Genomic DNA, 17,244 nt, shown 5'->3' on the forward strand with positions numbered 1-17,244 from the left:
ATTGTTACCTGTTTTATTGTAAGGAAAATCTAAATAATACTTTACTATTTACAGGTGGAACGTGTAGATTCACCTTCAATAATCAAATACAGGCATGGCTTAGATTAGGAACACGCCGCTCAAATGTTTCGTCATAGTACTTGAATGGTAAATCTAGATGGTTTCCGTTTAACCCAACTGTTTCATAGAAAGGTATTGTATGGTCGTGGTATGATTGTTGTATTACTACCAGAATGGTTTTAATGTAGTCCAACACCCTAAAAGATACAATCATATAATATTTGGTTTACTATAACTAATAGTATACATATTATGATGTTGTGTTGTTTAGTATAACGTAGTTTTAGAGACGTCAGAATGGCGAGGCTATCCGATACAGAAAATGATACGAATTCTTACCGAGAAAAGTAAAATTGACGATGATATCATATCGCATTGATCAGGGGCAGATCCAGCCTTTCCGGAAAGGATTGTGATCCTTGCTAGTGCAGCCTTTGGCTTGGTCTTATGGCATAATAAAGGTTCGGCGGGAGGTTGGGGTGGGGGGACTCTGTAAGCTCTGTACTTTTATACTTTTAAGCGTTTGTCGGTCATATTTGATTGATTAAAGAAAGAGTAGACGGACTTTATTTCTGTAAAAAAAAAAAAAAAAAAAAGAAAAAATAAGCCACTGCCCTCCATAGCACTGCGCATGACGTATTGTCCTCCTTCATTTCATTTAAAGCCACCTTCTTTACTCCACCACTTCTTTTATACGATATCACTCTAGTTTGAAGCGGACGTAAAGTTCCAGTAGAGGACAAAGAAGAAGAAGAAACACCGCCACTTTAAATGACTAATAATGAAATATAGTTTAAAGTTGTAAATGATACTGAATTGTGAATGTAACAATATGGTGGTTTGTAGTTTGTTCACGTGTAAACATTGAGTACATCTTTACCCCTGTTGTTTAAACTGTCACTTCAATCTCCTGATCATCTTCTTGTGTTACATACAAGTACACATGGTTTGGTCATGTTTGTCTTTCACCTACTATTGCTTTACATGGGCTCGACCCACTATATAAGAGAGAGAGAGAGAGAGAGAGAGAGAGAGAGGGGTAGAGAGAGAGTAGGTAATTTCGGAACTAACATAATATGGTACAATTTCATTTTAATAATTCTCTTGCGCGTAGGGGTCTTTAGCAGTGAGAGGAAACCGGGGGACCCACGAGGTTAGACAGGCAACCGTACAAGTAACCTTGTGAGCTTACAATCTGATTATACAACACACATTCTGTTTCGTTTCGTTTTTTATTGTTAAAAAGTTCGTTTTATTTATCTGTACTACACTAGAATCTGGAAGAGTTGTTATATAACCTGCGTTCTGGATGGCGTGAGGAATAAGCCAATGAAACCATCTGTTACGGCGACTTCTTGGCGTGCGATGTATGGAACTGTGGGTAAACCACTAGAAACGTCAACGCTGATTGATTATTCAATGTCTTTACGTCAAAGGGTCAAAAGCCGTTCGTAGGACCTCTGACGCGACCTTTTACTACAACCGGTCAGATCTTCATGTAGTGTAGGCCATCGAAAGTATAAAAAAAAACGAAACGAAATATAAATCTGTATTTTAATCAGATTGGTGATCTACGCACATGCGTTAAACCATTCGGTCACCCCCCCCCCCCCCACCACCACCACCACCACTCTGTGCTAATGGTGGTGGTCGTAGTAGGGATCTAACAAGCCGCAATCTATTTTTTATTTTGGCAAGTGACCATTTGCCCCGAGGTAACGTTCTAACCAGCAGCAATTTTACTTCCGAAATTGACCCCTAAAATATAAATGCCAGCAAGCACGCCGAATACCATTATTAATATTAAAATGACCAATAAATTTCGTACATATTTTGTTATTTTGACACACCGGTACCATATAATATACATAGGTACGTTATCTATATAGAATATATGTTAGTATATTAATATATAGACAACCATTATCTATATATGCTTGTAGACAGATAACACTTCAAACATAATTATCTTTCTTTCCCTTATATCTCACTCTCTGTTAAAAAAAAGGGGGTCATGGTATTTGTGTCGTGTGAAAAGGGAATTGGGGTCCGTGTCACAAGGCTCCTGTAAAATTGTGTGGACTGAACGGAACGTTCACGGAAAAGAACCATTGGCTTTTGCGGTGCTGGTAAGGAAAGTTTTGCCAAGTCATTCGGATAGGATAAAAAAAGAAGTCTACTCGTATACACTCTAGGGTGAATCCTTGACAGACAAAAATCGACGAAGAGTAGGCTGAAACGCCACAGCCTGGCCAAAATCCCCCCTAGCATTACACGCGCAACCATAGAGAACGGCTAATAGATAAATAGCCAGTGTATCTATAGTTAGTTGGATGGAAAGCACACCTGAGGTCGGAAAGGCCGCTGCTTTTGCAAATTATACCCTTAACATTGCGATCGTAATTTATGCAAATAAAATGGAGGATTTCCTTCATTTCATCGCTAATATTTCATACACATCATTTAGATTGCATTCAGGTGCACTCGGTAATCTTCTCATCAGCGTCACCGAGTGAATGGAGGTACACCGTGTCAGGCTGTAATGAAATGAAATACAAATATGGAAACCAACAAAAAGACTTAAAAAAAAAGCGTGTAGTTTTATTCCAAACGTGCGTAATAAAGAGTATATGTAATGCTGTCAAGGAACCCCACTTCAAGTGCAATGCAATAAAACCCGGTCTATAGGCAGATTAAACATTTCAATTCAAAAGCTTTTAATGCATTCTATGCAATTTCTTGCCTTGGACTTCGAGGTCTGTTTGTCATTTTAATCCAAGCTGAATAAAAAGATTTTTTTTGTGGTCTTTTGTATAGTAGAAATTATAGAACATTTTCTAACAGGCTATGTAAAAATATACAAATGTACAAACACACTGTACTCAATCGCTGATATATACTGGTCCACGGTCCGCCCATTGTCAGGTATATAGCAGACGATATCTACATACATATATACATTTACCCATATACGTTCACGCTTGGTCGGTCCATTATTAGACTTTTTACCATCACGTGTTGGAGGTGGCCATTTGAATAGAGATTCTAATATCAAAATGTCGTTTTGAAAAAACAATTTGACTGAACATAAAACGTTTTTTGCTGAATTTTGAGTGCATGAATACTATTCTAACACGGAACTCGATAACGATGGTGAATAACGAAATGTGTGGAGTACTGGAGTGTATTAACTCGTGATATATGGTTTAAAAAAATTGTGGGGGTGTTATAGTATATCCCGGTTCCAAAAACACAAGGTGGTATTAATGAATCATTATCGTTCACGAGTGGGCAAGGAAAAAAACAAACCAAACGCTTGTAATTTTGAGTCATTGTGAGGAAATCGGCTCTTGTATTTGTGAACTTATATTTTTTCCGCTGAAAAACGGCTTTAATTGGATGTATTGTATATAAATTACGCTGAGTTGAAAATCTACATACATGCGGGTGTCCGTTGTGGAACCATGCGAATTCAACCCTGTTAAGTTGTATGTGCTTACTCAGCATATAACGTGAACTAAGATGGGAAAAATACGGACCATTCTGATATGTAGTATAGTTTTAGTAGTAATTTTACCTTTAAGTGGCGGAAATTTTTTGGAATGGGGACCGGATTTAGAGGGACCCTGGTGCGCTACTAGACCCGTAGAACAATGTTGTCCCGGACGGGATGATAAATGTACTGTACCTATATTGGGAACTGTGTGTTACTGTGATATATTTTGTAATGAAACTGCCGAGGATTGTTGCCCGGATTTCTGGAATCTATGTTTGGGTGTAACTCGCCCGACACCCTGGCCAGTAACTACTTTAGCTACAACTAGCAGACCACCAGTAAATGTTTTAGGTGAGTAGAAATAATCATCTTAACTCCTATCTACTGAAGAGGAGAGAGAGAGAGAGAGAGAGAGAGAGAGAGAGAGAGAAATGGGGTTTAACGTCCACTCGACACAAACTAGGTCATTTCGGGACTAACACATGGTTCAATTTTATTTCAATAATTCGCTATGCGGAAAATTTTGTTTGCCCAGACAGCTGCGTTTCCGCATAGTCTTCATAATTCCAACTGTAAATGAGTCTTTAACGTGCACGTCGGGTTTTCTCCAAAGCTAACCCAGGACCATTCGTGTCATAACAACAGAGCTAGCGTGGCTCCTTATAGAGCTGCCCCCGTAACTTTCGGGCAATCTGACTTTTCGGGCAGACGGGTAGAGTGAAAACAAAAATTGTTATTTCATCTAGTTGGCAAAATAGAGTGCCCGATATCCGATAAAACACGAATTTTTACTGAATTGACTATGGATTAAAACTTTTTGTCTGTGCGACATTGTTCGGGTATCGACTATTATTTGTGAATGCAGCTTAACAGTCTGACTGGATGGTTATAATCCAGGTCGGCATAAAGAGAGTGGGGTTTCGGTTACAAAGCGATTGAAATTTTTGATGCTGCGTAATTCACGGGCTATAGAATAACAGAAAAAATCATTTGCGGCGGTTAAATTTTCAAATTTTTTTTGAGGAGCGCAACGCCACCATACCCCGCGACGATTGATTGGTTTGGGATTTGGGGTTCGGGTAAGGCTGCTATATCCACTGACTGGAATAGCAGAAAAGTGCGTTTGCGGCTGTCAACTTTTCCAAATTTTCTTTGTGTGGATGTGGGAGCGGCCTACACCGCCGTTTGTGACCCCAAATTTCAGGTTCCGCCCCGCCTCAAATAACATTCATTGAGTCTGTATGCCTCTATGCATCACTGGATTATTTTATGTATAAATTTATCTGATACGTCTAGATATATTAATTATCTTGGTAAGAGGACACCGGTGACTATTTATCATATCACAACCTGCATAGATATTTGCATTTCAATATCCCCTATATATTTTATTTTTACACAATGTGACGGCTGAAGGAGCATAAAGGGTCTGACTATTCATTATATTCGTGAAAACCAGTTACGTGTTACAACTGTCTTAATGCTAGGTTCCCACTATCACGATTCGCGGTGACAAGGAAAATTTCGGGCAATTAGCCTCTGCACTCCCCCCCCCCCCAATTTGAGGTTGGCCCCCTGTGCATATGATACGAGTATCATACTAGATTGATCCTACCCTGAATATAGACAAAGTTAAATTGCCGAATGATCGATATCTGTGACATGATCAAGAGTAACGAGATATTTTGTTCTGAAGACGTGGTGTTATCTTTATAGGATATGTATTAAACTAAAACCACTTCTAAACACGGATGAATGTTTCAACTGTGATTCTGCTTCTTGAGCTCATTTGCTCCGAGTTTACATGCCGAAGCAGTTACTGACCACGAGGCAATTTATGACTCATTCTTGGAGAGCATGCATCGAACTATTTGGCTTTTCTGTCTCAATGGGACACTATTCTTCATTCTGAAGAGCATTTGGGCAATTTGATAAAGAACAAATCATTGTTTTAAAAAAACGTGCAATAGGCCTACTTATCGTCCAGCTAGCCATCTAATAGTGAAATGGCATAAGAGTAGTGTTATCATTTCTAAGATAGACCCTTATACTCAATGGAAAGCAACACGTATTTATTTTCGCGCCGTATTTTCGTAGGCTTATCTTAACTACTGAGGTAGCGGCATCATCAAATGTGCACACACACTACAGTTTAATTCTTTCTTCTCTTCTACTCAACCAATTTAACAGCCATATTGGGTTGTTTAATGCAGGTGTGTTTGATTGTGTTCGCCATGTTCTAATGTTAGAGGGGAGGGGAGTTGAAACACATAAAGAACATACTGTAAACTGTTTTCTTTAAGCTAGAGATACTCTTTGATGGTTGGAGATGCTAATCTTACAACAAACTTTATGTTACTCTGTGTATTGACACTCGGACTGTCATCTCGAGCTATAAGCTTCATCATATAGATATATGTGTCAGTCAAATTCACACAAAAATACTTAACTCTCGTGTCTTTTACATACACAATTATATATTAGCTCTAACGGGTGTGGCATTAAGGTACACGAAATACGATCGAAATAGAAAACAAAGGAAACAGTCCTGAAAATTGATATCAATTCATCTAATCTGTAATTATAAAGTTTCCTGCTGAAGTTGGTCGATTGCTTGTTGTTCTTGTGGTTGGGGCTTATAACTTGATTCGCGTTGTGCTGCATCAATATACTATGTGTTATATGACTGAGAATTTGAATAGCAATATCCATTTTAAAGGCAACTTCGTCCCACTCCCCCGCCCCGGTCGTTATTTTTGGTTTGTTTTTCTTTTGACAAATTACGTTTTGAAGAAACGAAGTATTGCGTAGAACTTACTAAAACAACCTCTAGGGAACCTCTATGTGAGTCTCTAATGAGAGGGCGTGTTATGACACTTGACTCACGACTAGAACGTACAGTCGAGTCTGAAACCCGACGTGGGCCAAGAAGGTACTTGGCACATATATGGAGAAATGGAGAAATGTACCTATGAGCTATGTGCGCTTGGGCTATGAACGTACAACATCACTTTCGCTCCTCAAGTTTTGCTTTGAAACGCTGGAAGGGGGAAGAAGTGTAACTTCTCGTCAATGCATTAGCTTGGTCATTATGATTTTAAAATGCCAAGAAGTTTGCCAAGACAGCGGCGGCGCCAGCATCCTTTCATTGAATCCCAAAATGTTGAATTTGTTCTACTGTCGGCCCACCCCGTGGACGTTATCTCTTCAAAGAGAATTCTCAAATCGAGAAATATTCTAGCTAATTAATGATAGAATTCCAATCTTTGCCAAAAATACCTTAAAATGACATGCTATGGAATGATGGTGGCTGTAACCCACTTTGACATTCCGCCCGATGCGCATATTACCTATCTTTCTTCTATTCTGGTATATCCATCCGGTTCCATCATTGCCTATTAGCGTTATCAACCCCACCCTATTACGCAGCATCCTCAACATAAGACATATCAACTAGAACAACCCCGAGATAACGGATAATATTAACTTCCCAGAATAATGTCATATATTCAAGTCTTGGTAAGAAGATCTTTTATCTTAATTGTATGACATTTAACCAAATTAACCCGCAATGTCTGATGTAGTTGCTGGCTTCTGTGTCAAAGGAAATGCTAAACGCTAAAAAACAAAACCTCTAAGCATGACGCTGGTAGTACAGAAATAGTTCAATCACTTCACCGATATTTGGTTCTTAAAGCCCAATCTTACTCCAAACACAGGGTGGATATATTATTTAAAGGAGCTAAATCGGTAATATTTTGGAGCTAGTATTGGCACAAATGGGTCGCAACACATATAATAATATAATAGGAATTTATATAAACTGTTTTACATTCAATCGTTTCTATTTTACTGTGAATTGTCATCAGTTATGTTCGGCGATCGATATACGCCAGAAGTCTCAACCGAAAGTCAGTTTCTAGCGTCTGGTTATTCCAGTCAACATCGATAGTATTTATTGTGCATGCTCTACAAATAAGAATATGGTATTACCGTTTGATATGAAATGTGGAATATATGTCTCGCCTCATTCTTTGAGCACCTTGTTAAAATTGCACTGAAACGCATGATGGTACACGACTCGTGTACCAATGGTAAAATGTTTATTTTGTCTGAAATATTCGATATGAGAAACCCAAATTTTCAAGGTAAGATCACCACACCAATACTGATATAAATTGCAAAAAAAATTGTGCTTTCAATGTCGAAGATTTTGGATGATATTGGGTTACGGACTTAGCTACTTTAAGACCATACACAATCAACACGGCTTTTATTAAAATAAACTCATTTTGGTACAAATTATTCAAATCGATCAATTATTTATAACTTATGTTATGGCCATTTGAAGTGTACACTGGGCCCTTATTCACGAAAACTTAAACTAAGATAAAATCGAAATTTTAAGAAATACTGCAATTCGATTGGCTGACCAGTAAAATCAATTTGCATATATCCAATTTGCATATTGGTCAGCAAATCGAATTGCAGTATTTCTTAAAATTTCGATTGTAGCTTAGTTTAAGTTTTCGTGAATAAGGGCCCCGGTTTCTATTGATTCCATACTGCCATCTTTCAGTGTCTTAGACAAGTAAGTAATAACGAGTATACTATCTTTTTCGTCGAGTCAGCCCATTTCTTATGTAATTAATTACATAATAATAGTAAAAACATTAACGAACTACCATAATATTAACATTCTTTACATTTTGAAAGTGCATACTTTTGACATGTAGGAACCACCTGTTTGGTCGAGCATTTGAAGTATTTTCGTTTTTTCTACAATTTAAACTAATTAAAAATATAATTTTTGCAGGTAAATAATTTGATGTCTGAAAATACAGACAGGGGATAGGGGTGCGGGGAGGGAATGGCGGTGTTTTTAACGTAACAAGGTCGTTTTTGTTACTAAAACATAATGAGTGTCTTTTCCATTAACTGTAATTTCCCACATTACACATTGCATGACGTTTATCCGTCTTCCTTGCCGAAAAAGGGGGTTGGATGGCCGAATGGTTAGCACGTGCGTGCTGTATCATAAGGCCTGTCATTGAGTCATCTGGCGTGGTTTCGAATCCCCGATTGTACGTGATAAGGAGTAGGGTCGCCTGTCCAGCCTCGTGGGTTTTCTCCGGGTCCTCTGGTTTCTTCCCACTGCTAAAGACCCCTACGCGCAAGCGAATTATTGAAATAAAATTAAACCATATGTTGGTCCCGAAATGACCTAGTTTGTGTCGAGTGGACGTTAAAAACCATTTCTCTCTTTCTCTCATTGCCGAAAAGTAAGACGTTAAACCCCATTTCATTTCTAATTCAGTTTGTAAAACCGGCATGTATTGGTTTCCATACCTTTAACTCTTTATATCCTCCATATGTTGCCGATATTTTTATCCAGTTCTATTCTATATACAGTTCGTATTGAGTCTATATATTAGTGTTTAGACTGGCCAATATACATAAAAATCCTGGCCAGCCATGATGAAACCATTCTATCTGGAGGAAAAAGTTAAAACAATTTCCCTTTGTCTCTAGATTAACTTCTGAATTGGCGTCTTTATGAACCAAAAGTTTATTTATGTTCTATTTTGTTTATTTTATCCACATATGGGGGAACAAGAAATTTCCTTTGGGGACATTTTTCTAGGGGAACCTGTAGCCGAGATTATCCATATTTACCACTAACTCTATACATACACAGTAGAACCTTGTGCATCCGGCCGGCGGTCTTACATTAAATCACGATACACTTAAACGATATTGACTTTCTCAGTTTTGAAAATGTATCATGCTTGATACGGGCGAACACAATGCATTGTGCGTTGGGGATGGGGAGGGAGGATTTCGCCCGAACAGCGATGCTACGGCCTACTCTTATTTCGAAATTCAACTGTCAAGAGTTCTTTTACATGCACGCCAACGTGTACAAGGGACCTTTGATTTTTGTCCGATCCGATTATGTAGATGCCAGGGAGAAACCACCTTGAAAAATACCGGGGAACTTTCTTAGTCAACATGGGTTCGAACCACGCCCCTGGTTAATGAGTCAGCGCCTTACCCACTGAGTCAATATGGTACTCGTTCATGATTATTCGTATATGTTGATGTATTAGAATAAGAATGCTTGCTATGAGAAATCTACTACTGAACTGATCATCAAATCAGATTTGTAATATTTTGATGATCACAACCTGCACATAACTATGGTTTGGATTATATTTTAGACTAACAGTATGTCTTTATGAAAGTTGCGATGGGTATATGGAAAGGAAATGGCGACCGGTGTTTGGTCTTTAAACAGTTCTTGAGTAGCATCTTCATCCATATATATATCTATTAGCAAAATACATTCTCATTCAGAAGGATCTCAAGAATTTCCCCCCCCCCCTCTCCCCCTTTTTCACCATCAAATTTGCCGGATCTGCGTCTGATCTGGAAAATGCCTGATGGCAAGATGGAACCTTGCTTAATCTCCAGGCTGAATCATAAAAACTCTTAGGAATTTATTTCACCATTTAACCAGATTGTGGCATAAATAATCCTTGGAATTTATTTCACCATTTAACATGTAGCTCACAGATTGCAGCAGAACCGGATGCTGTCGTGTTTTTATAATTTATTCCCCGGGACTTCAACCTGTACACACTTCATAAACAATGTCTGGATGAGAGTGGTTAATATGTAGTTTATTATCGTTAGTCTATATAAGGTAAATCATTTTACTCTTCATAAAACTGTCATTGAACCTGCGACATGTCTCTTTAAATCTTGTCATAAATCAGAGCAGAATGTATCTTTATAAAATAAAGTAAACAAAGATATAATCACGTGTAACTTTGACCTTGTATTTTTCATCGGGGCCACATTTTACCTCCAACCCCACACCGCGTTACCTGAAGCATTTGTAAATTTAACCGCTAAAACACCCAATTAGTCCTATTCCATACACAAATAAAATTCTGTCAACCATGTTTTTATGTTTTTGTTATGACCAAGAAATTATTGGTATGGGTTTAAATTAGGACTACGATTAGATAAGCTAAAACCGCTAACAGCTCCTGTTACCCAGTAGATTTCGGTTCCTGAAATCCTCAATCTAATTAAAATATAGATCTATATTTCGTTTCGTTTTTATACTTTCGATGGCCAACACTACAGACAAGTAAAATCGAAATTTTGAACTATAAAAACGAAACGAAATTGGATCTGTGTTTTAATCAGATTGTGAAATCCTGGTCCAAACCATTGTTTCAATTCTAAATAATGACTGATATCGTGCTAGAGACAGGGTAGGCTTATTGGTGTCGATTAGCTAGCGAACGTTTGTAGTAATGTTGTTCTTAATATATCCTAACATGACCAAAAGATGAGGTTTAATGTCGATTCAACTTCTTAATGGTCATGTCACGAGGTTAGACAGGCGATCATACTCATTGTCACAAAAATTCGATGTTTTAGATTGGTAAAACATTACACCAAATATAATTTCATTGGTTCCAGATGCTAAATGAATCGTAAGAGAAGAATTTCAGTGAACAAAATTTTGTAGAATCTAATCTATTTGCCGGGTTTATTACAGATTGTAGCCTACTGACGAGACTTCCGTATTTATATATCGCACGAGCGTGCTGTGGCATAGTAGACTAATTGTTTTAAATTTACATATTTGATTGAAAGATAACCTATTAGTTTGGACAGTTTGCCTTTTATGCATAAAGGGAGTAAGACGCTGAGTCGCTAGCCATGAGGTCGCGGGTTCTCCCCCTGGTGTTGTCCGAAAAAGTTCATCGGGATTTACCAGCGTGGTTTCCCCTTGTAGTTCTGACAGGGACTGCTGTCTAGTCTTTTGGATGGCACATAAAACCGAGGTCCCGTGTACACATTGGCGCGCACGTAAAAGATCCCTAGGCAGTTGTGATATGATATAAGAGTAGGCCATAGCAACGCTGTCCGGGCAAAATGTCACTCATAGTACACTGTATGGCGCATGCCCGTCTTCATTAGCCCAGTTGGAGCAGAACAGTAGGAAGTTAAACAACATTTTATTTCATTTTATCTAATGCATAATAATTAGACTCGATTATCCAGTCCCACATTATCCCAGATCTAGAGAAAGTTTAAAATGCAAACATATTATTAAAGTCCAGTTATCCCAACACTTACAAGAGCAACCAGACTGGGGAATACCCGAGAAACTTTCTCGATTAACTCTTGAGTCGAACCCGGTTACTGGGAATTACTCGAGGAACTTTCTCGGCCAACTCTGGGGTCGAACCCGGGACCACCTGGTTAGTGAATTGACGTCATACTCACTGAGCCACCGTGGTGCACCTATGCGATAATTAGGAAGTAACTTTATTTGGAGTTTAAATGATAGAATAAGGTAGGAGACACGTGTTATCTATTCTATCTATATGTAAGTATTCAACTCGGGTCAATAACTCTCATTGTCTAGACTATGTATGTGTGTTTACTATAGTTAAGAGTCATATTGTATGGATGTATATATAACATCATCCCTTTATATATAGATATAACATTTGGCTGTTTTATCTGCAAGATGCAAATGATATTTAACCTAACTTCAAAATAGTATAGTGATCTTACAGTAACTAACTTTTGGGTGTATCACTCGTAGGGGAGATATGTTGGTGAACTTCTAATTGCTTGGCAATCCAAATAAAACCCAATAATAACTGGAGATCTTCTAAGGTTTCGGAAATGAAAAAAAAGAGTATTTAACAGGACCACATACATGGCGGATCAGCCGAATCCGATGTGTACAATACATACATTAAAGCCGCTGATTATAAATTGAGGGATTTTGTGAAAATGTTTTAATTCCGTATCAATCTGATTCAAATACAGATCTATATTTCGTTTCGTTTTTTTATACTTTCGATGAGCTCCAGTTCATGAAGATCTGGCCCTATGACGCCAGACATTTGATTAACAAATCGGCGTTGATGTTTCTAGTGGGGTACACACAGTTCCGTGCACCACAGGCCAAGAACTCGCGGCAGCAGATCGTTTCATTGGCTAATCCTTTACATCAACCAGAGCGTGGGTTATATAACAATTCTTCCAGACCCTAGTATAGTTAAGATAAGTAAAACGAAATTTTGATCTATAAAAAACGAAACGAAATAGGATCTGTGTTTTAATCAGATTGAATTCCTTATGTACAAAGATCTGCTAAATTGAAAATTTCCCAACATTTAGCATCGTCTGCAGACAACATAAACAAGCCCAGTACGACCTATATACGTGTTGGGTAAAATCGTTTAATGTGATACTATTTAATACGATTGAACCCTCACTTTGTGAACCCCGTAGGTGAACGAGTCAGCATACCTCGTCATATGCAAGCGATTCGTCATTACAGATCATGCAATTCGATCTCAGAAGCCGAAACTACCATAAAAACATCTTGCCTCACTATAGACAGCTATAGCATCTGGACTTAATACTGAATACATCATCGTCATCATTGTGGAGTCTATCTTCCTGCGGTAATCGCCGGCAATCCGTAAAGCGAAATCGATGATATTATTTTTATTCTGGCAATGTTTAAGCTTTTAAATTCAATGGGGTGTAATTCATCTGATAATACACTTTAATTCCTTGGTTCGATTTCCCGGTTGTACGTGACAAGGAGTAGGATCGCCTGTCTAACCCCTACGCGCAAGCGAATTAATGAAATAAAATTGAACCATATGTTAGTCCCGAAATGACCTAGTTTGTATCGGGTGGACATTAAACTTTCTCTCTCTCCGCTAAACCCTCTCTCTCTCTCTCTCTCTCTCTCTCTAATTCCTTGGTTGTAGCATTTTATTGGTTTCTCTCTCTCTCTCTCTAATTCCTTGGTTGTAGCATTTTATTGGTCTCTATCTCTCACTAACTCTCGATCTCTCTTTCTCTCTCTCCGCTAAACCCCTCTCTCTCTCTCTCTCTCTCTCTCTCTCTCTCTCTAATTCCTTGGTTGTAGCATTCTATTGGTCTTTTACGTTGTTAGTTTATCACGTTTAGTCGTAAGTATGTCATGCTTTGCTATACTTCGATGTTAAATGTGTAGTGTGCAGAAATCTTAAGAGCACAGCAAGGTCTGCATGCTAATTTCAATTTTGTAAATAGGCTTCCGTTTCCTGGCACATTTTTAGAAATATGTCTTTTTTAACTTTTAATTTAAAAAACTCAAGGCTGTAAGTGTAATGTGCAGGACATCTGGACTATATGCTCAAATGACGATGACTGGATTTTGTGACTAAGTCTTAGTGAAAACAATAGCCTACATCACCGGAGGAGACTAGATGGTAAATATCATATAAATAAAACGTAATAGAATATAGAAAGGTGATGTTATCAGTAATAAAAACAGCCAAATCATAAGTAAATAATTCTTAGTTTACACTAAGTAACCACCCACAGGTAAAAATATTGAACTTTCGCTTTTTCCTATGGTGTATAAACGTGGATATCCATTTCCATTATGTAGCGAATGTACTATGATGAACTATAACGAACAGGAACTAAAATTACGAATTCTACTTGCCCTGATCATCTCTATAGTGGCTGACTCCCATTCTCCACACAGAGAACTATCTACTTTGAGAATAAAACTCTGCCCTGAATGGCCGCCATATTTAAAAATTTGTATAATATGGTTCTGCTCCATTTTACATATTTCATACACAAAAATACTAAGTAGACATTTTCGATTTTTTTAAATGGAAGCAGAATAAACACTTCTCAAAATTCTCGAAGCATACTTAGTGTTTTCGACTAAAATCGTCGATTAAGGAACCAAAATGTCGGCCAATCAGCTTCGTGTCTGTTTTCAAGCCAAGTTAATTGTAGACAGACAGCGTAATTTTCGTATGGCTGACACGAAGACTAAGTTGTCTTGTTTTGTGGTTTGTTTTCTTTGATTTTTGTTGGGCATTTAGTTAGTGGTGTAATGTCTACTGGGCGACATCAGCGCGAATACCCAATCCTAAATAGAACGCAATAACTGGAAATAGTATAATTATCGAGAGCTCCAACATGCTCCGCTAAGAAAAGTATTCACCTTTCAGTTAGTATACATATTATTATGTCTATAATGGTTTTTTTCTCTATTTAAATATGTCTATTGGTCCTTTCAAATATAAATAGTATACAAATTCACAACTGGTCTTGTTAAGGTAATTCAAATCGTGTAATGGTTTTTGGATTTTTGTTCATGTAATACTGTATTTTTATTATTATTCATGTGGTCAAAAGAGAAATTCAATAAACTATTAGAAACGTTTCATTGGGTTTGTTAGGCAATATCAGAAGTTGTACAGACTATATACTATAATGGTACTCACAAATGTAAGACAGTTGTTCTCACTCATAGAAATTACCTTCAGGCATTTACCCTTTTATATACCTACTCACTATTCTACTTCTTTTAAACTCGACAAGTATGAGAAGTTTCTCAAGGGTTATCAAAGCTATGTTCGATAACATTTTGTAACAAACATACCAGAAATCTCTTAGTGGAAACACAACAGCTCAATATGGGCTAGGTCCGTATGGCAGAAACCTGTACACGTCATATTTTAACACGTGTGTAAGGCAGGCGGTGATGAGCTAGGGGGCTAAGCTTCATCAGTAGGTGGAACAGCAGAGGCGCATTTTTTCAACCGAAAGGTCATTTGTCATAAAGTAACACATATCTCAAATTAAACCTGGTTACAACACATTCAATAATAAATAGAATCCTCTCTTCACATTCTTAAATGACATTATCGGCATTTTTCTGAGTAGATTAACCAAACAGATTTATTCCCAATCGCTTTCCGGAGTTTGTACAAATTGTGACCATAAACAATATTTTAAATCTATTTATTGGGACTATTTATCTGGAGATCTCCATCATCATAATCATCATCATCATCGTCACCAACATCATCATTATCAATTGCAACAGCAGCATTGACACGCTAATATTGTCATTGTACGCCCCAGTGTCTAGACAGTAGACAAATAAATTATGAAATCAACATTCTTTTTTATTTTTTTCCAAGTTATATAAAAGTACAGTAAATTATAATTTTCAAAGAGGTGTCAATGACAATAACCGTCATAGACTTTGACCTTTGCAGTGAAATTATTACATGCATTGCATATCTGAAATGATGCATTATTATACCGGGAAAGCCATCAAGTTAACAAATCACAAATTTGTTATATTGGGTTTTTTTTTAATTAAAACACTAAAATACATGCAATAACCGTTTTTATTAAGGGATGATTTATGAGCATATCGTACATAAACTTAAGGGACTATCCCGATTAAGTATGAAATTTAAGCACCAAACTATATAGGAATGGTGTATTGACCTTGTCTCAAAATTTCAGCTCAAAATATTGAGTCGTTTGGACGTGAACGTCAAAACTGCTTATCCGGACCCGTAACCCTTTTAAGATTTCGGGTCAATTTTTTCGTTGGGTGACCTGGTAATCGATTCCAGTTTCTTGAGAGGTCTATACAGTGAATGACCCATGTGCTGTACTTGATAGCGGACGGTAAATGTCACCTAGACATTATTTTTATAAAAAAAAGGTCTGATTTTATCCAGACGCCGTATAATACAGTTTGGGACACTGGTCTCCATCTCCAGATGAAGACTGACGGGTTTAAGTTGTTTGCAAACGTATCACAAATATTGAGTTAGTTGCTCGGCCCGTAGGTAGAGGGTTTTGAGGCATTTTAACACAAAATTAAGCTGTTTTATTCTCCAAAAAAATATCGGGATTAATAAAATTCATTGTAAACTCTGCTTTTCATTGCTTTTTTATTGAATGTAATGGATGTGTGTTTAACGTCTCGTCAACCCAGTACTTGTCTTTTTGAGACTTGCATATGGTATTTTTTTATTCTGTGTCCAATTCGAGCCATGACTACTATTCTTCTTTTCGTCCCATCCGAACAACTGGACATACTTTACCTAACTCCATAACCGCTCGAATACGACGGTTCCATGACTTTTGAAATAAGCAGTACTTTACCGTAATTTACATCAGAAGCCAACTTGTCATTAATATTCGTGACTTTTAACTGTAACAACTGAATGCAAAGGACTTTGTGTGACATTTGTTGAAACGGGACCTAATATTTACTTTGTCTTTCTATCTTGACACGCTTGCGTCATTAGAGGTGTACTCCCAAATAAAACAGTATCATTATTGTATTAGCTCTTTGACTTGTTCACGTTTCAATTTCTGTTCGGCTTTGATCTCGATAAGGTTAATCAAATTTAATCATTTTATTTTCAAAAGCCAACAGAAAACAAAACAAAAATCTCGGAATAGAATTCGTTTGTTGGAATATACTTTTCTTAATGACTCTTCGATTTCATGACATTTAAGTGAGACCTTTTAATCTAAAGCGCACGTGTTAAACCACTTGGATTTACTAACCTTTTAGTACAACTACTCATATTTTTTATTTTGATACTGGCATGGGCGTGGTTCATCGTTCTTATTACTTGTATGCAACGCCTTTACAATTAAGACGATTTCGTACCCGGTACCGAATGACACAATATTATATGAAATGTTCTGAGAATTTCTATGCCATTTGTTTACCAAATAGTTGGGATAGAAAAGTGGTCATTTTAGTTATTGTCCACTAACCACGTACCGTCGCGTAAATAAAGCGA

General features: G+C 37.4%; 1 protein-coding gene across 1 annotated transcript in view; it reads left to right on the forward strand.

Annotated features, from left to right (window-relative positions):
- Nucleotides 1-3,039: 3,039 nt before the first annotated feature.
- LOC126818611 (uncharacterized peptidase C1-like protein F26E4.3) overlaps nt 3,040-17,244 on the forward strand; it is a 34,444-nt gene continuing 20,239 nt past the window's right edge. Inside the window, exon 1 of the mRNA XM_050546116.2 lies at nt 3,040-3,907. Within this exon, the coding sequence (XP_050402073.1) occupies nt 3,583-3,907 (325 nt within the window). The 5' untranslated portion in view covers nt 3,040-3,582. The remainder of the gene's footprint in view (nt 3,908-17,244) is intronic.

The sequence above is a fragment of the Patella vulgata genome, chromosome 4 (assembly GCF_932274485.2).
Source record: "Patella vulgata chromosome 4, xgPatVulg1.2, whole genome shotgun sequence".
Lineage (NCBI taxonomy): Eukaryota > Metazoa > Mollusca > Gastropoda > Patellidae > Patella > Patella vulgata.